General features: G+C 47.4%; 1 protein-coding gene across 1 annotated transcript in view; it reads right to left on the bottom strand.

Moving 5' to 3' along the window:
* Positions 1–24,333, bottom strand: part of NFAM1 (NFAT activating protein with ITAM motif 1) — a 54,504-nt gene that overhangs the window by 25,960 nt on the left and 4,211 nt on the right. The window contains exons 2-3 of the mRNA XM_017827644.1: positions 8,195–8,319; positions 4,364–4,970 (exon numbers count right to left, since the gene is read on the bottom strand). Coding sequence (XP_017683133.1) covers positions 4,364–4,904 — 541 coding nt within the window. The 5' untranslated portion in view covers positions 4,905–4,970; positions 8,195–8,319. The remainder of the gene's footprint in view (positions 1–4,363; positions 4,971–8,194; positions 8,320–24,333) is intronic.

Raw genomic sequence — 24,333 nt, 5'->3', positions numbered from 1 at the left:
AGGTTAGCCTTGCCAGTGGCCTGTGGCAGGGGCTTCCACATCTTAAGATACACTTCACATGAAGAAATGTCTCCTTTTGGGTCTTGCACCTGAGTATTTCATCAAATGCCTCCTTGGGTTTTTAAGAAAACACACACATGTGGTCACCTACTCCATGGCATTTAGGCTTTATAGATCTCTGTCGCAGACCTCAGCCATCTCTTTTCTGGATGAAGAGTCCTAGTCTATCGAGCCAGCCCTTGCACGGGAAGCGTTTGGAAGTACTCTGCTTTGCCTGAATCAAAACCCCAGCTCTGCCAGCCCCAGCTGAGATCAGAAGGCAGCAGGAACATGCTGAGACCTAGGCAGCTCCGCAGGGAGGCATCGAGAGTTGCAGAGCAGCTCTGCCACATCTCCCTCTCCCTTGACACCTGCTTTCTCTCTGAAGGCTGCCCTCAGTAACCCAGCCTTTGCACCAGGGACTAGCGCGGAGCAAGCAGAATGCTCCACTGCATGCAGTTGGTATAACTGTACAGATGCCAAACATCTAAAGAATCGGTGCAAAATGAACTCAATCAGACAAAGACATCACATTTGCCTAACCAAGGTATGTTGTAAATTAAGGGGTTTGGCACACTTAAAGACTAATGATACAAACACACATTTTCGAGGGACATCAGGGTAAGGGTCAAAACTGAGACCCAGCTGTGTGTACACAGGCTTTACTTTGAAGCTTGACTAGCTAAGAAAAGCTCATTTCCAAACACTGAGGATACCCAAATGCTAATAAATTTTTAAAGTGCTTTTGCACAAACTTGTGTTTTTCAGTGAATCCTGAATTCCTAATGACATACAGACCCTTATGTCAGAGGTAATCAAGTATTATTACAAGAGCTGCTGGCTGTGGGGCCCCTCTTGAGCACACACATGGGTACATATGGAAGTTATTAGCAAGTTTTAGCGAAGGATTTTGGGAAATTAACCCCTGGGGCCCCAGAGCACAGCTAACAGACAGCTAGTTGGGACCAGACAAAGAGCAGTTTCCTGCTGGATGCCTGTGGCACGTTGGGACTGAAATCCAGGCCCTTTGCAGCACGATAGAGGAAGCCCCTCTCACAATGACTAAACTTTTCAACTTCTGCTGTTAAGAAGAAGGGTTGAAAAAAACCATCTGCAAGGCTGTGTAAGTTTCCTCAGCAAACTGAAATGAGTCAGCTGGAGAAATGTATAACATAACTTATAAAAATGCAAACAATTTTCTTCTATTCCCCGAATGGCGCTCAGGAGGTTATGAGGAAGTTTGCAATTTCTTTGTAAGTCCCTTTAGGAGCCACCAAAAGAAACATTTGGACACAGACCACCAGGAGCTGCTCCTACGTGGCAGAGGAACCAGTTCAGAGGCAGAGTGATTAAAGTGAACATCTCCCACTCATTAATGAAAGCAGCAGGATAGTGCTTGAAGTCACCCTGTGGAAGTAAATTCTTAGTTTTGCTTTGCACATCTTTTTTTTTTCACAAGAGCTTAAAGAAAAAGGTTTCTCTTCCAACATCCAAGCAGAAAATGAAGGACTCTAACGTTTGCCTCAGCCAATGCACTTTTCACTTTTCTGTTCTTCCCAAACTGATTTCCTTTCTTGCACCAATCCTGATCTGCAAAGTGACCTCTCCTTGGGAATAATGAGGATACTTAGACATAATGTGCCTTAAGCTTCCACAATATAACAATGCTTGGCAGTAATTCACTGCTTTTCATCCACAGATCTCAAATCAATTCGCTGCAGCCCTGCATGCAATTGACTCACTTGTAAGACTGAGACAAGCGCTTGCTGTGCAATTAAAAAAAAAAAAAAGGCACAAAATAAAGTAGACTTTATTAAAATCCAAACTATTTCCTTCTCCCATGGTGCGATTTTCCTAAAGTGCAATCCAGGCAGCAAATAGGGCTCTTCTGCAGCCCCCAGCCATACTACCCAAGATGCTCATTTGCAGCCAAATGAGAACAGTTCACAGCCAGGTCAGAGCAATCCAGTTGGAAAGCTCTTCCCTCGGTGAGGTATAACCATGGCCAGAAAACAGCAGCATTCCTGTACTCGGTTCTAAACATGGAAGAAATTAGCCTGCTCCTTCCCCCCTCCCTGCTTTCTGAATGGAAGGCAGGAAGGCAGCCAAGGGACCTCAGCAAAGAAACCCCCAAGAAAGAAAAGGATGGAGGGGATAGGCATGATGCCTGGGGCAGCAGATCCAGTCCCACTCCTCCACAGCAGGCAGAGAGGGAGGTCAGCTCTGTGGCTGACCCTCCCGAGGCAGAGGCTTCAACCAAGAGCCAGGGGGGAATGGTCCCAGAGGTGCCCAGAGCCACCTGAGATGCTGACAGCAATCAACAGTATGCCCGCGTGTCAGCCACCACAGGGCATGCAAACCCTGCAGTAGTGAACGATACCAGCCAGTGCTTTTGCACTGGGCTGAAAGACACAGCAGCTGCAGGGCCACCGAGCTGCCCCTGGCCTCCCTGAGGCTGAGAGGAGCAGGCAGCACAGAGAAGATTGCCACTTCCCTAGCACTTATTTAACTACCTTGGTTCATAAGTCTATGCCCTGAGACAGGAGGCCAGGCATCTCGCCACCAGTGGAGAGACAGAGCCCTCCAGAGAATAATTCAGTGTCTAAGTTAGGCGGCTGTGATGAATCACAGCCTGTATCTCTCTCTCTGTGCTGACCACACGCTTTAGTTCCTCAGATAAGATACCTGAAGACAAAAGAGCAAATTCAGTGTAATCTCTCCCCATGTTCACTTTTTTCTCCTATACAGGTCTGAAGAGGAAAGTCAGCATGAGCTCAGCAGGCTGCCTGCCTCAGCTATAGATGCTTGGCAGCATGCAAAACAGTTTGGCTCAAATTTTACAGCATCTGAATTTCTCCTTTCATGTAGCTGTTTTCAGTCACTTACTTAGAAGACATACCTGCCCATATCCCTGAAATGAACCATGACGTTATTTAAGCCAACTCTGTTCCTCTCATTTGTACGCATCCTCATCAGCTCAAGTTCACTGATGCTGTGCCTTGTTCCAGGATCTTGAATTACTCACAGGTCTTTCAAACACTCAGTACAAATTTTAAGGTACTAAAAATACTTTCTAAAAATGCAGGGGTGAGATTTTCAGAAGTATTCTCTGTTTCGAAAATTCTTCAGTTAATTACACTATAAGATTAATTAAGTTCAGTGTTCCCAGCTATGACCACTCATTTACGTGCTGCTTTTGGTCTTTATAAGAAATTCACTTGTTCAGTTTCTGCCTGACTGCCATGCCTTGGCACTAAACTAACTGGTTTTTCAGCACTGCAAGGGAATGAAGATATCTCCATGCATTCACTGACTTTTAAAAATCAATATAAAACCATGTTTATTAAAATTTTAGAAGTTTTATATAAAAAAATCTTTGCCTTTTTGGAGGCAAAACCAAAACATCTTCTGATGCTCAATAGATGGCAGCAGCTCACTATCACATGAGCATAAGAAAGGGCACTGGATCCCATCTCTTCACACCCTCCCAGGGTAGACACAACTCTCCAGATTAGGGTTACCTCTGCAGGAATGCCATGCCCTTGGTATAGCGTAACCCATCTGCACTCACAAAAATCCGATTAAATAAAGCAATGCAAAAGCCAGTGAAGCTGCCTGCATCATACATGGCTGCAATGGTTTCACTCTGGTGCAAACGTTGGCCTCTGAAGTAACTGGCATCGCATTTGTGCTGCAAGGAGTGAAACGTGCTCTCACTCTGCCCCAGCTACGTGGGGATCCAGTCAGCACGGGGGTCATCCCCACCAATGTCCAAGCTGCACTGCTGCGGGACTGGACTCAGCTGCACCACTTCACAAGGGCAGGTTTGAAGCAGAAATGAGCTCAAGCACTTGGGGTAGAAGAAAACACAGGGCTGACCTGGGAGGACAGGCAAGTCATCTTCTTAAGCTTTTAAGTTATAAATGGAGCCAAGAGCAGGACTTGGTCGTGGTGGAAATCTCTGCTCTTCAGGCTTGGCTTTACCCCAGGCATCTCTGGGAAAAGTCACACACTGTGCACATACAAGGACACATCAGTCACAGCCAGCGGGTTCAAGCCGTGCTCCCCTCTGCCCTCGCCTTTCCTCTGCCAGCAGCCAGTCCAGCCCCACTGGCGTGGCACACATCCCACCAGCACAGCCACATAACAGGCATTTCCCTTTGTCTCCCACATGTACGGCATCATCTCCCAGCCCAGGACAGAGAAGGGCTGGGGACAACACTCCCCTCTGACCCTCCCCTTCTGTGCAGGGGTGAAACCACCTCCTCCCTCAGACACATCCCCAAGGAGCCCCCCAGCCCTGCTCTGTCCCCTGTCATGGCACCAGCGGGGAGGCTTCGGTAGCACAGTTCTCGCAGGGTGGGCACTGTCCGGCGGCTCCGGCACAGGGGCTCAGAGAAGACCAGGGGGGTTCCCCCCATCTCATCAAAGTGTAAGGGGTTGTTCCGGGTCCCTGCCACCACCAGCTCCAGCAGCTGGACCACACAGTCTGAAAACCAGTTCTTCAGGCGGAAATAGCCCTCCTGGAAAGAGATTCGGAGGCTGACAGGCCCCGTTGGCATCCGCACACTCAGGCTGAACAAGCAGTTCCCCTGTGAGCTGTCCCGCACCAAGTAGGTGCCTACAGGCTCCCTCTGGAGTTTGGCGTGGGCCTCCCCCACAGACAAGGGGCCCCAGTAAAAGTCACTGGCCTGGAGGATATTGAGGGATCGCTCCAGGACCTCCCATTCGCAGCTGCGAAACATCCGGAAACGATCGGGCAAGCCGGGTGGTGCAGGGCTGGGGAGAACGCTCCGATGCTGCCTTTGTAGATGAGAAACAGTGGTGTGCGTGTTGTGCAGATCATCTGGCCTCCCTCTGATCATCTCTCAAAGAGCCCATGGATCCTGGAAAGATGCTGCCTTTACCATTCTTCCTCCTTGGCATCCAGCCTGCGGGACAGAAGCAGAGTGAGGCAAACCCAGTACCTTCTTCTACCTGGGCAAGTGAAGACACTTCACAAGGGAGAAAGACCAGCAAGAGTACTAAAGAGGGTACCAAGGAACTACTGTATGTCACCAATCCCCAGCTGTAGGGACACCAGGGATATATGTGCAGGAAGGGCTCCAGCTGGGTCCCATCAGCAAAAGGTGGCACCTTACAGAGCTCTGCATCCACTGGTTTCTGTGATTTACAGCCAGGAGCTCCTGCACACCCTTTCAGAAGGCTGGTTTGAACCTAGATGATCTTGTAATTTCAAGATTTCCCCTGTTGGATGCTTTGGGGTTTTTCAGTGGCCTTGAGACAGGAAAAGGGAAATGACACCCCAAATCAGAAGGGAAAAATTTTGCAAAGCAGTATCATTTACTTTGTCGTTCAAGGAAAGGTAGAAAGGTTTCTCTGCACCGCTCTAATGCTTTCTCCAGTAAAAGGACTTAGAAGAAACAGAAGATGGGAATGAGTCTTTCCCACCAAACCCCATGAACTACTCCCTCATCCCGTGATATGCCTGTTTCACTCTCTTAGGAGAAAGCAAAGGCCTCAGATCAAGACCCCTTCAAGAAATGTTACAACATCAACTTCAGGGCTCGGACTGCCACAAATGAGCCCACTTAACACTGGTCCCAGACACTATTGATGCCCTTCCAGCCCCTTAACTTCTCTTTCTTCCAGAAGGACATCTCCCCCTGCCCGCAGACAATGCTGCCCTCTCCCAGTCACCATCCTCTGCTCATGTACTGTCACGACCCTGCTCATCTCCTGCACCTTGTGTTATCACCAGGCTGTCTGTTTTCAGAAATGCAAATTTCCGAACCCAGTGTTGCCATCAGCCATCCAAGTCATTTCAATTATATATAAAAAAAGTACATATTCTGAATGTGTGTGTGTGCACAAACATAAAAACCACAGCCCTAAGCCAGAGGCTCATTCTGTGCGAGAAGCTGAGCTGTAACATACCACTTCCCCAGACCTGACAAGTCAGTAGCTCGCCACCAAATCCTGCCCTCGGTCCCTTGACGTACTCCATTAAACCAGTCATACCCGCTCACAGCATAGCCATGCTTGGAGCAGGACAGACTGCTGACACACAGCCTGCAGCGGAGGGAGAGACACACTTCATCTCCAGCAGTCCCTCCCCACAGCAGACTTGCGGGAGCCCTGGGGCTCATAGCAGGCAGGCAGCCCCCAGGGACTATGCAGGGACTTGTGGAGAGCTTGCTCTGGAGGGAGAGCTTTGTGTTAAGCTTAGCTCCTTGCAAGATTCTGCTGTCACACACTTTGCCAGCTATTCAAAAGCCTCTCATTCTGTTTGGTGCTTGCACCAACTGGATGGCCGTGCAGAGCCCACTTTGCACCTGGGGAGAGGACACAGAGCAGCAGGGCCAAACATCTGTCCTTCACATGGGCACAGTAGTTTTGGAAAGGGAGCATGTGCCTGCCAATGCCTTGCCTACAGTCATCTTTTCTCAACTAACATCCGTCTCAATACTCAACAGTAATACCGATAATTTAGCAGCCAGGCACATGGCATTCCATACATGGGAGCTATAAACACCCTTTCCAAGAGCAGCCTGGGAAGCTTCTCCAGTTTCTAGCCCTGTGATTTGCAGTCCACAAGCCGCTAATGTTCCTGGTACTGCTCTGAATGCTGTTGATCCTGTCCTTTAGCTACATGTCACAGGAGGAGGGAAATTCCACACTTAGAGAAAGGTGGGAGGGGTAGGAAGGAGTTAATCAACTTGGGTTTTTTCTTTTCCATTAAAGAAAAAAAGGCAGCAGTTAAAAGCTGCTCAAGCTGTTCAGCAAGTCAGAATAAATCTTAGGGGAAAGTGATTTAGTGAGCAGAATGCAAGTAAACACAGTCACCACGTGCAGCAACTAGGGCCATCTATCACCACTGAAAACTGAGCAGTAGGTGCCATAAGAAGTTGCATTATCTCTGTCCCTTTTCTTCTCCTCTCCACTGGCACCGAAGCTGCCCACTGACGTTAGCTCCTATAGAAAAAGGTCATCTGCCAGATGCCTCCAGGGCTGCGGATATAGCATCGAGAGGACTGAAAAGGAGCCTTCCTAAATAGCAGCTTCTCTTGGGTCCAAACAGAAATTTTGCCACTTTCACGGGTCGAGGATGAAAAATTAATTCAAGCAAGTAAACAGAAGCAGGCAGTTGTCTTTCATTTCCAGGCTAGTTTTAAATGTAACAACAAATATATAATTTGTTTAAGGCTGCAGATGCTATTTGACAGGAAAAAAAATACCAAACTAGTTTGTCCCAGTTTTCAACCTTGAGTCATTCACCCAAGTCCTTTAAGAAAAATCCACTGCTACTAGAAATCTCACTGACTAAGAACTGAGACTGTGTCATCATTTCGAATTCAAAGTAAATGCAAAAATAGCACCTTGACAATTTGTTCATTCGGTTTGAAATCTACATATGGGTCAGAGCCTCAGATGGGGGGAATTTGTTTAGCTTCAGTGACCCATTTCCAAGAGAGAACTGCCTGGCCTGCAGTGCAGCATTAGTTATGCTAATATTAGCTCTAGAAGTGCTTCCTGATACTACCTCTAAGGTTCAGTTTTAATGGGTCAACAGGTCCTACATGTACATGGCCTCCCACATCAACGAGGATGTGCAGACTCAGGATTAGGAATAAGTGAACCCAGGAGCGTGGGGTGTAATGAAACACACATGCATATTTAGTTCTGCTTCTGTTTTGCCACACCACAATTTGCTTTCCCTCTTCTCCCCTCCAAAAAAAAGCCAAAAAAACCCCCCCAACGCTCAAACAAGTTACTACCTCCCTAACGCAAGTCACAACAGTGCTTGAAGCCAAAGCAATGTAACCTAAAAAGTTGGTGTCCCGCTAATTAAAAGGCTGGATAAATTTCCCCAGAGCTTCTGATTTACTGCAAGTTCAAGAGCTTTTCAAAATAAGTGCTCTTAACACAGGGCATTCTGTTTTCCTCCTCACTGACGACCCAGGCAAGGCAGCGTATTTCATATAAGGAGACAGTTCTAGTAAACCAGGGGACTGTACACGGCATCTGGTGTCAGCCAAGCCAGCCCTGCACCCTGGAGCTTGACAAATCTGCCATGTTCAGCAGCAGCCTCAAGTACTCAGCTATGATGCGTTCTATGATGCTCTCTTTTTCCAGGACACTTGAAAAAGCTTACCTCTTTGTCTTTACTGCCCATAGGGATGAGTTTCTGGATGTCAGGCCTGGAAGTGGTCCAAATTCAAAAGCTCCGATGCAGCACTTCCCAGTTTTTGCACAGCTTTACTTAAGAGCAGATCTGTCCTTTGAAAAGAAAGAGAAGTCCATCAAGCAGGTGACTAAGCCCATTAGTTTGCCATAATGTGGATCTAAAATACAACAAATCTGGGGACAGGTTGTCTGTCTCAATGTCTTTGATCTGTATTACTGTAGAAGCATGTATATAGCACTTTGGATAGCAACAGAGAAAGTGGATTATTTCTGCTGTTATTATTATTGCTACTTACAAAGCCATGAGCTGGTTAGGTCCAGGCAGCTCACAGATGGCTTAAGGACAAATGGAAAGACCATAAAGGTGCTATCATCTTCTGGAAGCAGGAACCGTAAAACCCCAAATGTTAAGAGATGATGGCAACAGGAACAAGCTTAAGGATTCAGGACAGCAAACTCCAGCTTGTGCTCAATACAACACACAACATTTATAGTATCTTATTTGACACCACACAGCCATTCAAGTGACCCACTTCATTCTGACCCACACTTACCCGCCCTGCTCTCAATACTTTTCTTTCCATCTCACTGATGGAAAACTAAACCCACTGACCTGGTGGAGCAGCAGACCACCACATGTGCAATTGTTTGTCTGTCACTGGATCCATCAGCAAGCTGAAAAAACAATCCCAGCTTTCTGCATGCCTTTCAGAGGCAGTCACTGCACTGCTTCACTTGTACACACATAACCTCACTTCTCTGCATCCTCCCCAGCAGAGTCCAGACTGGGTACACACCCCACAAGCCATGTTGACTTGCAGAACTGCAGGTCTATCCCATTACTACGCACTATTAATTCCCATTTTTCAATTCCCATTACTACCCATTACCAATCCATTCAGCTTTGACATCTCCCAGATAGCAACCCTGCAGTTCCCAGAGCAGTTAGACGGAGGCTGGGATAATTTGGAAAAGCTCTCCCTGAGGTACCCTGCAAGCCCTTGCAGCAGTGTCCTCGTTCCAGGCAGCAGAGCCTGAGCAGACATCTCTGCTTGCACGTCTGCATCCCACAGAAATGCGCTGCCTACTGATTTGTGGCTGGGGAGGATGTTTCAAAGGAAAGCCTGAGCAAAAGGCTGGAAGAAACCTCCCTGGTAAGAGCCAAGCACGCAGCGCTGGGTTTTAATGGTGGGCCAGCCTGGTTCCCATCGCCACCACCGCCTGCCACACATTGGCACTGGTTTGAACCATGCCACCATCACTGCCACGGTGCATGGTCACACCAATGCCCCTTGTCATGAGCACCCTACCACAGCCAAGGTGACCATAAAGGGATCATGGAGAGGGGAGGGAAAGGAGATGCACTGACACACATGCCAAAGAGCACAGAGGGAGCTGTGGTTAGGGGAGGAATGTGGGCCAGCTCAGCTAAGAGGACCAATGTTAATCACAGCCAATTTCTCCAGCACAAAGCAGGCCTCAGAGACATTGCAGTTCCCTCTATCTTTTATGCCCTGGCTATAAATAATTTGATGTGAGCTTGCCATTATGTCTGACACATGAGGGAATACATGGAAAAAAGAAAACAACCCACACCACACATACATACCCCAAACTAAAACTGCATTTCCCTACACAAGCAACATTCAAGAATGCAACATTTAATAAAATAAAATAAGCTGAGGCAGCACACACACTGTGACAGTTCCTACTTCCATGCAGTAGAGACACAGAGCAGAAAGATCCTGCTTGCAGTCTCCAGAAATCACCTTGCAAGAGGACTGGTCTTATCAAACACTTCCCAACATTTTGGGGTTGGAGAACATACTTCAAAACCCACAAATAACTTCCCATGGATCTGATATTTATGTTTTGTATTTCTTACCATATTTTTCTATGATGTGTGTTTTCTGAATTAATGTGGCACTTTGTTGATATGGGCTAAAGGGATTTCACCCAAGAAAACCAACAAGACAGTGTGATATGTGCCAAATATTCTTCAAGGCAGGGAAGTCTTCAAGCATGTTTGGTTTCCCCATAACATGCTTTTAAAAACCCAACAAAGTGGAAGTTTACAGGAAAAGCTAATTGCTTTACTGGGATAATTGAAAGAGTTGGAAGAAAGACACCCATTTTCAGGGTCCCCTCCTCACACCTTGGAAATATTGTGTACATTCAGAACTACTTCCAAATAAAAGAGCCTATTCCTCGTCAAAATAGCCCAATGTGAAACTGTAATCCTGCCATTTCAGAATAACACAGAAGCCACATCGTTTCCCTGAACTCAAAGGCTGCCAAGAACTACCAAAACTAGCATCTGACTTCTGGCAAAGACAGCTTCTGTTGGAGACTAAATTATTTCTGCCTTCCCCCGTAACTGGAGAAAAGAGAATTAAAAAAAAAGGTAAGAAAAAGGAAATCAGGAGGGGGTACTACCAAGTTCCAAAGCTGCAGCTGAGCCTATCCGGCCACAGCTTAAGCAAAGAGAGTTGTTGTTGCTTACCTCTGGCCAACAGCATTTTTGGTAAGTGAGGGAAGCCCAGTCGCATTGCTCCTGACCTTTGCAGTTTCACAGAGCAGCCATTCCTGCAAATGTTAGTGCTGCAGAGCTACACAAAACCTCAGCTCTGCGCTTGGCCAGGGAACACAGCCTCCCTGTTGCCTTCCCTCCCTCCCTCCGCACCACCCACACCTCTGGGAAGGTGGCTGGGGCTCTCCCCAGTTTGGGGGCTGAAACAAGGAGATGGGGAGAGGGCATGAGGAAGAATAAAGAAGCCAAGATAACAGCAGTCCCTCGTGACTCCCTACTTGAAATGCTCTGTCCCATCTTCCTGCTGAGAGGGGGATCAGTGGGAAGGGGGTAGCAATGGCTGGGCTGCATCCTTGCCCTCTGTTGGAGCAGAGCTCTGCATCTACCCATCATGGCTCCTCAGCCTTACCGCCTCCCCCGCACCATAGATACATATCCTCTGTTCCAGTCTCTTGGTTAAACTGACTTTTTTCAGTTGTTCCAGAACCCTGTTTGAGGAAATGAGAAAATCCTGAGAAGCAAAGGCCATCAGTGGTCCCTGCGATGGCCATGGCTTCTTATCAAAACAATCACATTTAGCCGGAAAGGAATTCAAAGCAGCAGCTAACTCTGAGAAACGAGCAGTGCCTGGCCTGCAGATAAAACTGGCTCAATATTCTGATCAGAACTATGATGTCAGAGAAGAGTCCCAGGTGCTTAACCAACACCAGCCAGAGCACAGGGAGACAGGGGAGAGATCCTGCCTTGGCTCTTCAGAAAGACCAGCTTCAGAAGATGCGAGGGGGACTATGCAGCACCAGCTACTGTGCCTTCAGAGGAAGGGGCGAGGGTCAGAAAGCACAAACACACCACAATACTAGGTTTTATAATGGGAGATTTCCAACACACAAAACAAAGAAACTAGTCCTGAGAGTTAAAAGTGAAAAGAATAAAAAAAAAGGCATGAGGGGTTATTTAGGAAATCTTAAAGTGGCAGAGCATGCAGACTTCCCACAAAGGATGACACAGAGACACTGCCTGGCTAAGAGGACAGGCTTGGGGGAGAAGAACAGGTCACACTGCAGGTACTAGCTGTAGGTGCAGCAGCTTGCAAGGGCATCCACCATGGGGCAGACACATCAAACACAGACACTACAAAACCCCAGTCCCTGTTCCAAATCTTCCTACAACCTTCTCTATAATCCTTCAGAAGATGAAAAGATAATCCTGGAGCACCAACATAAAGGAATATAAATTACTGACAACAGGGAACAAATTTATGTGAGGATGGCTGTCATGAAACTGGGATAGTAGGTGGCCGAGATAAACAAAACAAAACCCAGAAAACATATGGCATTTTCAGTTTATCGAAAACAGAAAACCTCTGGGGGAATCATTTAGTCGACTGGGATACCAGCAAGTGGGGACGGGGATACTGCAGAAAAGCTACACAAGTAAGTGGGCATTATCTTTTTTCTTGGAGAGGATGTTGAGGAGATTTCCTAGTATTTAATGTTGTTTAATGTGAAGGGAAAAAAGGGAGTGCTCTATCAGAATTGATGAGGAAAAGTGATATTAGAGTAGAAAGCCAGCTGGGCACCATGGACTATACCCAGGGATTTTGAATTGGAAATGGATGGTTGAGATGCAAAGTGAAGTGCTCAATCAAATCAGCTGCACTACCAATTGCCAGAGGGCTGCAAGTATTGGAAGGAACTTTTTTTGACATGTACTAAGACAGGAGCAGCACGAGGCTACATGGTGTGGGGGAGAGGCAATCCCCAGAGTTCCCCATCAGGCAGATGGTATCTGAAGAAGCAACAGATGACAGGAAACACTTTGTGCTTCCCCAAAGCCTCCATTCCAGAAACAACTCAAAAAGTGAGACATGGTACATGAGCTAAAGAGCCATCCCAGGACCTGTAAAGCAGATGGATAGAAGACACAGAGCAGTCATGCCACAGGGTGAATGGGAGGTGTAAAAGAGGTGTCTGGAGGAAACCAAGGCATTTCAGCCCCTGCACATCTGGTCACCTCACTGCCATCCTCCCAGTCACTGCATCTTCCCCCTGGATCAACTCAGCCCACTTCGTAGAGCATCCCTCCCCACTCCTCAACAGGTTGGTGGGTAGAGGCAGCCCAAAGCCTCCCCCAGCTCTGATGCAAGCAGTCCCTTCCCCCTGTCCACGCAAACTCACATGTTGACCCAGGTCCCCTTCTAGAACTGTCTCTCCCTGTCTTCAAGCTGTCATTACCCACAACACCTCAACCTCCTCAGGTCTAACCTTGCCCCGCAGCAGGATGTTACTTATATCTAGGGAGCCAGCTCAAAATGCAGTGAGCCCCCTCCATCACCTTCCCAGGGCGAACAGTAACAAAATCACTTCGCTCTCTACAGGCAAGAGAAGTCCAAGATCACTCAAAATTCATCAGCCTGGAAAGCACCAGGACCTTGGGCAAGACTCTGTCCTGACAAATGCAAACACACGCAGGCTTGTAGGAAAACCAACCGGGTCTGTATTTTCGAGAGTGATAAATTAAGTGGCGCAGCTGACCAATGAGCCGAGTAACAGCACTGAGGGTTTGTTAAGGAAAGCTCCAGCTCTGAATGCAAAAGCAGTAATTAAAAAACCAAGATGCAAACACGAGAGTAAGGTTGCAAAATGGATGGGTGGGAACGTAACAGTAATGTCACCACCTGAGATAATACAGTCAGTTCCAGTCACTTAAATAAAAGCAGATAGAGCTGAAACAAAGATGATGGGCCCAAAGATGGGTGATAAGAAGTCAAACGTAAGTGTACAGAGAGACACGGGTGAAACTTCACGCTCAATTTAGAAGCAGATAGATACAAGGGGATTCCAGAGGAAGATACGGTACAATCAGGACGTTCTTTTTGTGTTCTTTTATAAAACTAGATGAGAGGAAGTTCAAAGGTGACCGAGATTGAAAAGTAACTAATTTTAAAACTCATAAAAGGAAAAACTCCAATCATATAGACATTAAATGCTGCTTCTGGGGAAAGTGAGAGAGCTGATCTGAGGAGTCTCATTTCTCTTCTTTCTCAAATGCCTCTGCTTTGTTTCTGTGCAGTACCTACCACATTATGCTTTAGCAGACCTTAGGCAGAGGAATCCAGCAGCAAAGGACTGGGTTTTTTAGCAATGCCTTTTTAAGACACCTCTTAACATTCAAACCTGACATAAGACTAAGGGGAGCTCAGCTCAAGGCATAAATGTCCTTTAGTTGTGCAAAACTGAAGTAATAAACAAAGGTATATAAAGTCACTATGAGAAATCAATTATGGACCTGCTGCAGAGTAGTTAAAGTAGCTCTGCCCATTTTTTTCCTCATTCTTTAATGACTAAAAAGAACAGCACCTCTGCCTTATGTGTGCTGACTTGAATATCAGTGTGCATCCTAACAAATGGCAGATTTGAGTGTTTACTGCTAAAGCAGCTCAGAATCAGAAATGGCTGTTGTGATGATGTTAGAAAGAAACATTCCTTCTGTCTCAGCGTTCCCTTGAGTGGGACTCTTGGTCCACTGTGTCACTTAACTGGGTCTTGGAGGATGAACATAACTTCTGGTAGGGGGGATTGGAGAATGTCTCTCCAGCTCCAACTTCCCTCCTTCCACATCCCAAAATCTCACTAGAAAACAAGGAAGAACTAAAATATGCATGAAGAACAACACTGCTGGTCTGTCAAAAAGCATAATCAAACCATTCCTGAGAGCACCTGTGCTCATCACCAGTAGCATGCCAACTCAGGCAAACTTATGCCAAACCCCCTTAGCTTCAGTAAGGCACCTTCAGCAGGATGCGCAGCAGCCCAGCTACGCAGTTCAGATTACAGAAATTTTTAGCCTAAGCTTTAGCCTAAATTTCCAAATAAACTTTGCTACCAAGGAAGTATGAAAGTAGATTCAAACTGTTTCTGAACTGCAGAATCACATACACACAAAAAACTCCCTTGTTGCACGAGTCACAATCTGAAGTCAAAATTTTTCTTCAGCTTTTGCAGGGAGTGAGGGGAAGGATAAAACCCCTCTGCAACAAAGGCAACTGAATGCTGCCAGCTGGCTTAATTTTGCCAGCCACAGCTCTAATGTAAAGCTAAAGCAGCCTATCTGCAAATTTAATAGTGGCACCATTCAATTCTTGCCCTCCTACTCTGCATGTGTTTGCAAACAAGCAGAAGCACACAAAGCACAGGGGGAGCAGGAAGGGAGAAGACAGAGAGAATGTGCATTATCAAAATACCTTGAGAGCGGTTCTTGGAAATGTGCAGCCTGCAAGCCTGTATCAGACACTCATTTCCTGTGAAGTGCACACAGGCCTTTTCATTTCTCCACTGAAGAGGACAAAAATAAGGAGGCAGCTCTAAAGTCTCTAAAGACAACACAAAACCAGCATTTAGCCATTTTATTAAAATTGAGTTTACATTTTAATACTATTGAATGCCTATTGAACAGAAACTTCCCAGAAGTTTCAAAAGTAGGACTTTCTACACCTCACGCTTCTAAATCTTAACTTGAAACCTTGCACTTGGTCAGAGGCGGGGAGATGGGGTAAGAATTTTACTTGAGTCATTTTGACCACTCACTAACACAAAGTCACCAAATCCTGCACCACAGCACCTTTTTTTTTAAAGAGTTGAGCCCGATTTCAGCAAAATGGTGACTTAATAAATACCTTACTGAGGCAGAAGGCTGCAGGATATGCACAAATGAAACCAGAAGAGCAGATAGTAATGAAGTAGACTGACAGAAGGGAGTAAGTTGATATGCCTGCTTTCTGCCTCTACTTACACATAATCAAGGATCTAATTAATGTAGCCTTTAGTTGCATTATTTTAAATAAATACATTATGCCTCCTAATGACACACGTGCCTTTACTCTGTAAAAAGATATCATCTCTGTATGGCATACTCAGCTCTTTCACCACCTGCATTTTCACTTACAGAAAGAGATGCAAGTGCCCACCTCTCCCAGCTTGTGAGCTTTTGGTGAGCACCACTAGCCGAGGTCTGCAGTGGCCTGGAATAACGGCTCAGGAACACACCACCTCCCCATAGCTTTTATTAATCTACCCACAGCATCAACCCGACCCAAATGATGTAATATTTAAGTACTGGCACTATCTGTTTATTGCTGACCAAACAAAGGTTGGAGAAAGCAGGACAGAGAAGTCTGTGGGTGGCAAGGGAGGAAGGGGGTGGCAAAGAGCTGCAGTGAAAGACTTGGAGAAAAGAGCGAAACATCCCCAGTGGGGACAGAGAGAAAGATGAACAAGGGAAGAAACACAGCTCCAAAGGCACATTTTCTCCTTTGTTTCTTAGCAATGCAACCACAGCATTAGCAACAGCAACTAAGAATTTACACCACCCAAGCCCATCTCCATCCTTGCGCAAACTGACCACCAACTTCATAGAAATCCCAGCTGGACTGAGGAGGGTAAGAGGCACTGGCTGCATGTTTGAAGCTGTCATATGGAAATTGAATTTGGCCCTCTCTGAGCAGGCAGAGTGCGGCAGGGACACACAGCTGGGAGGATTTGAAGAAGCTCAGCCTTTCCCCATTGCTCCTCTGTGCCTGTTTTTCAGGAACTCAGCAGAATTTACCTGTGCCTTCCATCACAAACTTACAGAAAAACTTTGTGTTGCCTCTCAACCCCACCACATTTAAGTAAGTGATAAGCAAGCCAGATTAATGAAGGACGTACAACATACTGAATAATAACAAGGAACACAGAAATAACAAAGGCCCAGATTCCAGTCTAGCTCAGGAAAAGATGGGAACCTGTGTGGGAGGGTGGCATCCCAGTAATCCTACTACAGGTTTGTGCCCAAGAGCCTTCCACTCTAGAGGAAACAAGAATCCATACTTCAACAACTATGTTTTAAATCACATACCCAGCAGAATCATTCTTGAACACAGAAACAAAGCTTGGCTTTATCTGCAGCAACTGGTCACATCTCTTCATAACGTGATTCAACCAAGAGCAACATTATATGATACTAGAGCCTCAGTCTCACAAACTTCTGTGCATGTGCATAATTTTTAAGCACATGACATTGCCCTGCTGTGACTGAATGGGCCATTTGACATTCACACAGCATCTGAACTGCAGTTGCAGTTGTTTGGAGAAAGAAGATATGCCTGCATTCCCTCTTAAGGGCACAGTCAATAGAGAACGAAACATCAGGAAACTAGTTATTTCTGATTCCACCCCATTTTACAGAGTTGAGTGTGGTCAACATGTGACTGGGCTTTTCATTTAAGTTCTCTTAGAGTTGCAAGGACTAGAACTAGCAAATGGCACTGTCTGGACCACATAGTCCTAAATAGCAGCTTGCTAACAATACTCTTCAACAATACTCTTCCCTCAACTTTCCAGAACAATGGTCAAGCCACATCCCTCTCCTTCACCATGCAGAAGAAGAAAAAAGCCAGGGACATTAATTTACCATTCTTGAGTTGCTCTCAGTTACCTCTGCACTACATCTGGATCCTGTTTCCAAACTTCTACTAAATTTTTAAAAACGGAAAAAAGAAGATCCTAAGAGTAGCATGAGCTGAGGTTTTACATGGTAACCATTCCAAAATTCTCAGTAAGAGTGTGTGTGTTAGTGGGAAAAAGTGAGTAGTGGATCCTGCATGACTGTGAGCACCATGACTCAGATTGCATAAAGGAGTTTTAGTGATAACCTTTGCCGGCAAAGCTTTCCATGGGTGCGCAGCACTGATCTTCTGAGAAAAGGCAGGTGTGAGCCTGCGTTCTGACTGTGCCAGGTCTGGAGGATGGCGAGTTCCTCTGCTTTTCAAGGCAACCCCAACGGGCATGTACCCCCCTGGTTCACAATTCCCCCACCTCCCTGTAACACCTTGGGTTCTGGCAGGCAGCTCGCTTTTCCACCTAAGACTAAGTGTAACACTGCTTCTCCAGTGTTTTATGTGAAAGAAGTGGTGTTAAGACCGAGTTACCCGGACCCATGCGGTTGCTTCCCTACAGACCCATCTGAGACATTACATAATTTGCAGGTTTCACTTTAAAAGAAGCATCTCCCTGCCTCGATGCTTTGGAGAACACTTTGACGGCAGGACAATCCCCACAAAGCCTCCGAGGCTGCTCCCAGCACCCCACCACCACTCCAGAAGGGCACATAGCTCCCTTCGGGGCCGGCAATGAGCTGCGAGCACCCCAAATCTCCGTCTGACCCCCTTGGGGAACGCACCCCAACACGCTCCATCTTCCCCAACCAACAACAGCCCAAACATCCCCAAGAGCCAAACCAGCGGGGGCTGCACCCCTTTGCAAGAAGCCAAGGGGGGACCGGAGCAGACAGACATGTCCCTCGCAGCCCGCCCCCCAAAAGGCCCTTTCCAGTTAACGCCGCACAACTTACTCTCGGCACCTCCGGGGCCACGGGCGGGCGGCGTTGCCGCCGGTGCGAGCGAGCGCTCAGTGCCGGGGCGGCAGCGGCGCAGCCCGGCCCGGCCCCCGCCGCTCTCCCGCCCCGCAGCGAAACGGAGGCGGCCCCGCTCCCCACCGCCCGGCACCGCCGCGCTCCGCATCCCCCCCCGGCCCCTCGGCTCACAAAGGGGCCGGTGCGCGCCTTACCGGGGGCGGCGCGACTGCCCCGCCGGGCCCTCCTCGGCCGCGGGGCGGGCGGGCGCCGCGTCGGCGGCTTCGGCTCCGAGGAGCGGAGCGGCGCGGAGCGGAGGGGAGGGGAAAGGAGGGGAGGAAACCCCCCAAATGTTTCTTTTCCGAGGAAGGAGCCACGGGGGAGGGGAAGGGGAGGGGTTTCTCCCTCCTCCACCACCCCGTGTTTCCACGGCGTGGCTCTTGCAAGGCGAAAAAAAAACACAAAAAAGTAAAGAAGAAAAAAAGTTTGGGTTTGTTTGGCTTTTTTTAAAAGAAAAGTTGGACCGATGAGGGGAGAGAGAGAAAAGAAAAAGAAAGATTCTGTGAAAGCCTCCCAGCTGCAGACTGAGAGAGGAACCCCACCGGGACGGCACCGCAGCATCCACCAGCCCCGGGACCCGCTGGAGCCACGTGTCGCCCGGGGAGGCGGCGGCGGCGGGGACCGCGGCTCTGCCCCTCCTCCCAGTCACCATCAGCTGCCCTCCAGCACGGGGCTAGGGCATCGGAGCTCGCAAGCACCGGGGAAGGGGCTGTTTCCAGGGCCGAGGGGTGACGCACAGGCCCGGGGGGGGCAGAGCCATCAAACTAAGGCTCTTTACACCAGCGGAAAACGGGGAGCCTGTCCCGGCCCTCTCTGCCAGCGTTCTCTCAGCTCCTCTCCGGAATGCAGGAGCCTCCAGAAGGGCACCGAGCACCCTGGCAGCACAGCCTGTGTAGCAGTGTAGCACACGCTTGAGGAGCATGCCTACAACAGGCGCCATTGCCTTGGTGGGTCAAATGAAAATACTGGAAATTACGGAAAAATGGGCAACTACACCAAAATATTATGATGCAAAATATAAATAGTGCACCACATGCTGCATACCATAAGCATATTGCTGCTCAGACAGGGTAGATGTAATAGGAGAAAAGATAAACCTTTGGAATTCAGTACAAACCCCACAGTTAAAGGCCTAGCCTGCAATGAGGCTGAGACTTGATCGCACCACAGGAGCTCTCACTCACCAATATACTTGCTCTAGATGCCGCCGAGCCTGCTGCATGCATTCCCTGGTGTGTGCACGCCAGGTGAATTGCCCTGTTGAAAAAGCTCTATGCAAACCCCGAACGCAGACATGCTCTGGCTGCTCTGTACCAGCCTAGTGATGCAAAGCAGCTGTAACTCCAGCTTGAGCAGCAGACAAAGCTTTACAACTGCTTGGCATTGATAGGGAGCACAAAGCAGTCAGAAACACACCAATGAATCTCATCCTCAGCCTTGCCAGAAGTTCCACTGAGCGTTGAGACATCAGTCCTTGTTTTTTCTTTCAACCAAGCATGAAGACGTTGCTGACCACAGAAGAATTTCTGAACTTCCATAAGAATCTGGGCAAAGCACTTCATTCTTTTTCACAGAGGCTTCAGTGGGAGGACCTGCCGCTGTAGCTCTAAATCACAGCAGGGATGAAGTGCTCATCTGTTCCATTTTTGGTTTTTAAATAGACTTGTCACACTTTTCTTTGTATTTTTGTATGGCAGCTTCAAAAATATCCTGTGGTTTGCTTTACAGTTGCCTAGCAGGGAGTCCATTTCCCTCTGTGGATATTTATAGCATTTATTGGGTGACTTCATAGACTCTACCAGCCACCTTGCCTAAACTGGTCTAATTCTTCCTTTTATTCTTCCTCTTCATCTTTTCTATGAAAAGTTAACATCCAGCCTCACTGCTCTGAGACCGTCTGTGGGTCTCGCTCATATTTCTCTCATCCACTTGAAACCGTGACCTTGCAGCAGTTACAGCGGAAGCGTATTGCAGCAGTCCTCTTCAGCAATAAAAGCTGGTGAGACATGTCATGATGGCACCATTGACCACAATTTTCCAAAACTCAGACTTGGCTCACAGGGTTCCAAATGTGTTCAGGATCAACGTACCTCTGAAGTGGCTTCATTACAGGTGGAAAACACAGGGGTGCTAAAGTATCTTTTTGTCCTGTGACACAGCAGAGGAGGTGGCAACAAAATCATGCACAAGTACAGACTTTCTAGTGCTGCATTTCTTCCTGCAAGCCTGAAACCAAGCTTGGATGTGTTTAAGGGGAAAAACAAATCCTGTCTTTTGGTGAGCTTTCTTAAGGAAAAAGTAATACAAGTAAATTCCTTATAACCAAGAGACTACCCATGGTCACACCGCTAGATTGATTATTTTTTCCCCAACTGCTTTCAGGGCATGGATACTAGCCTGAAAGGCCTTGTGTAATGACTGTGAGGATACAGGCAGGCTAATGGTCCTGCCATGAGCAACTCACTTTGAACACTGCCCACTAGTATCTGGCTGGAGAAAGCTGGATCCATCCTAAAGACAGGGTTTCTGATATGCCCAGGATGCTGATGACAGCATGGTGAGGAATAGCTCCCAAGAAGGCACCAGGATTTGTTCTTGGGATTTACAAGTTTTATCCTACCCCTCATTTTTTCCTCTGCTTAAGGATACATATACTTTCACTATCCCCAATACTGAAACTCTGAGAAACATGAAAGCATTAATTGGTAGAGTTGCTGACAAAATGAACCATTTCCAGAGTTATGTTTGAAGTCCCACTGCCGAGGGCAGTAAGTCTGAGTTCATTCTTCCTTTGGATCATAGTTCTACTTTGTAGCATTTCTCTGCTCGTTCTTCAGTGAACCCCAAGTCTTCGGTAAGTTATAAGATGTTGATATCCAACAGCCCAAGAGCCAGTAACACCCTAACAGCTTTGCTCCTTCTCAGCGTGCAGATTCCTTACAGCCTGCATAAGGTAGAAAGAGCTACAATCTGCCTATTTACTCCTGTCAGTTTGGGGTGTGTGGGAAGAAGAAAGGTATTTTGGAGCAGGTCACTGCAAACTACTGAATAGAGATGGTTTTCTGGGAAAGAAAAAGTCAAACATTGGCCCAGAGGAGGGGAGAGGTGAAAGAACTAGGGTGGAAATAATGAAGCACTGAAAATCTGCAGAAGAAAGGAAAAGCGATATAGAAAAAAAAAAAAGGAGAATATGGAGGGCACAGGAGAGGAGAGATGGGTAATGTGTTACATATGTCAGTACTGCCTTGCCCTTCAGCCAGCAAACCTGTGAATGGAAGCTCAGCTGGGGCTGGAGCATCATTTCCAGATGACAGGTGACCAATTGCCTAGGATCTCGGTGCCTTACTGGGCCTCCAGCCAGACCCAAACATGGTGTTGTGTGGACATTGGCTTTCTGGCTGGGATGTGAGTGGGAAGTGAAGCTGCCGTGAGGATGGAGCTGACCAAGTGGCTCAGACATAACCTGGGGGCTTCCTGCCAAGTAGGAAAGGAAAGGGAGAGAAGAAAGCACAGTGCAGGCCTAGGTACCCTGGCATGAGAGGTGATGCAGGCAATGCATGAGATTTTGTACAGAGAGGAGGATGGAAGGATGCTTGGGGAGTGGTTAGGAAATGACTGCCATCATCTCCTGATGTGCTGCAAGTCCATCCTGCAAACAGTACAAAATGTAAAAGCATTCATTCTTCGTTTGTTTTTCCCTTTTGACCCTTCCTTCCCTTTCTAGGTGGTCCCTCTCTTAACTTGCTAAAAGCCTCCTTTTAGGAGGTGATAACAGCAAAGCACTAAGAAGAAAAAAAAAGAACCAACCAAGCAACAACAGAAAAAGAGAAAGCCAGGAGGACAAAACCAACACAGGAAAATCCCCAGCCCCCTCCCTCTGCTCCCCCCAAGGAAAAAAAAAAAAAAAACAAACTCACACAAAACCCCCCAACAAACAAAAACAGCTTTCTGTGGTTTCCAGCGAGCAGATGCTGTATTAGTTCCACTGTTATGAGAAAAATTAGCACAAGTAGTGGCCCCTTTGCGTGAAGCGGTGGCCAGGCCCCTCCTTCCCCTGCCAGAGCAGGGCTCTTCTCAGTAACGAAGAGAAGCTGCTTTCCAGGAAAGCGAAGGTGCAGGGGCTGCCCAGAGCGAGGTGACCCCGCGCGGCTGCGGGGAGCCTTGTGCCGCTGCTTGCAGGCTGCCAGCTCCGGAACGGGGCTGCAGCGCTCCCCTACCCAGCGACGCTGCGCGTCGCGGAGGGCTGGAGGGTGGGCACCCCGCACACCACTGCCGATGCGCCTTCGTTCCAGATCGCAACACCCTCTGCTGTTCTGGCTTTCCCCCATAGCCGCGGCAGAACACGAGTTCTCACTCGTTGCCAGTACATGCCCCCGGTTCACTTGAGGGAGGAAGACCCAGCAGACAGTGACCTTCTAGGTTTTGAAACAAAGCACCAGGCTGCATAATCTGGAAGGTATTTAGGTCAGATTTAAGCAGCTGCAGAGAAAACAGACTTTTATAACTGCATGGCAAACTGCTCCCTCATCTCTGAATCTGCCCTGTATGTCAAATACACTAGAGCAGTAACAGGATGAGCCAGGACAGAGGAAATGAGAAACCAGCTCGCTGCACCAAGGGACTCAGGTGTGAGCTCCCTGGGGCTTTGTGGCCCCATAAATCCATGATGGACTGAGGTTAACTCCTCCTAACACTGCTGCCCACCAGACATGGAGGTAGAAGTTCAGTTAAGGATTTCACTGTGTCATTGAGGCCTATTGCCTCTCCTTGTTATCCCACATTTTCAGGATGTGTTCGTGGAGAGTTGTCCAAAATTGGTGGACCTTGCCCAAATCCTTCCATTCAGAATCCTTCACTTGGATCACGTAGCCTCAGTCCTGCCCATGCTTCCCCAGATTTGTCCCCTCAGACAATCAGGTGGTGATGCTGAACCCCACTCACAGGACACAGGCACTGAGTTCACTCACTTCAGGCATTTCTCCAAAGTAGACAAAAACAGCCATGAGAGGCCACCCCAAAGGAGCACAGAGAGCAATCCAAGATACAGACCCCACAGCAGAAGGTTCCTAAGTCATTGCTGGACCTAGAAGCAGGGGCTTCCTCAGCTGAGGAAATTTAGGCCCTAAATAAAATAAAATTACATAAAATGCAAGGGCTATAATTTTGGGAGCAGTTGTAGTAGAAGCACTGCAGGCTAGTACCATCTGATAGCAGTGTCTGTTGCACTAGACGAATTTCCAGACCATTCTGCTTTCCAGATGATCGCAGGACAAAGGACTCTGTCACATTAATCATTGTTGTTTTGTTAAACATCCCATCTTCATTAAAAAACTGCCAGTGTTTGGGAAGCTGCCAGCACCCTAAGTAAACTGCTCAAGTATTTAACTCTTTTCTCCATTATAAAACGCATACCTCATCTCTAGACTGTTTTTTTCTTGTACCATTGTTAGGCAGTGTGGCAATTGGAGGAGCAAAAATGTAACACTACATAGGTATACTTAGGCTTTGATCATAACGGTCCTAAATGCTTATCCCCCATAAGATGTCTTCCAACTCCTTAACAGGGCTTAGAGTTCTTGCAGGAAGCCTCTCCAACTTGTTACCTTCCTCATTGAATCATAGATGTCAAAACTGGGAATTCTTTCACACCACTAATCACATCCATGGAATTAGCAGACACAATATAATCTCCTGCAATATAATCTCATTACACCTGTTCTGCATTCCCTGCTTATACATCTGGAATGGAAATTAGCCTTTCTGACTGCACTGGGAGCTCACACTCAGCTGCTCCTACATCGTGAGTCAATCCTTCGCCAGAGTCACTTCCACAAACAGAGCTGCCAGACCAAAGGTGTGGGTTGGGTGGAGCAACTCACCATTGGGCTGTTTCAAAAACACCCGTTACATGCTTGTATCAACTTTAACATTTTGACACTATCTAATCAATTATTACTACAAAATGTGTTGATTTTGTATCATTCCTGTTTTCTAAAAATCAAAATACAGTGTAAGACTGTGTCAGTTTCCTTGCTAGAGCCCTGTTACTTCAACAGCTTTTACATTTGTCAGTCAAATCCATAACCCAAACCTATAACTTACATCTCAAAAAGTTTCCAAGCAGTTTT

The sequence above is a fragment of the Lepidothrix coronata genome, unplaced genomic scaffold (assembly GCF_001604755.1).
Source record: "Lepidothrix coronata isolate B3197 unplaced genomic scaffold, Lepidothrix_coronata-1.0 Scaffold141, whole genome shotgun sequence".
Classification (NCBI taxonomy): domain Eukaryota; kingdom Metazoa; phylum Chordata; class Aves; order Passeriformes; family Pipridae; genus Lepidothrix; species Lepidothrix coronata.
The sequence above is the reverse complement of the archived record's forward strand: the minus strand, read 5'-3'. Positions and strand labels throughout refer to the sequence as shown.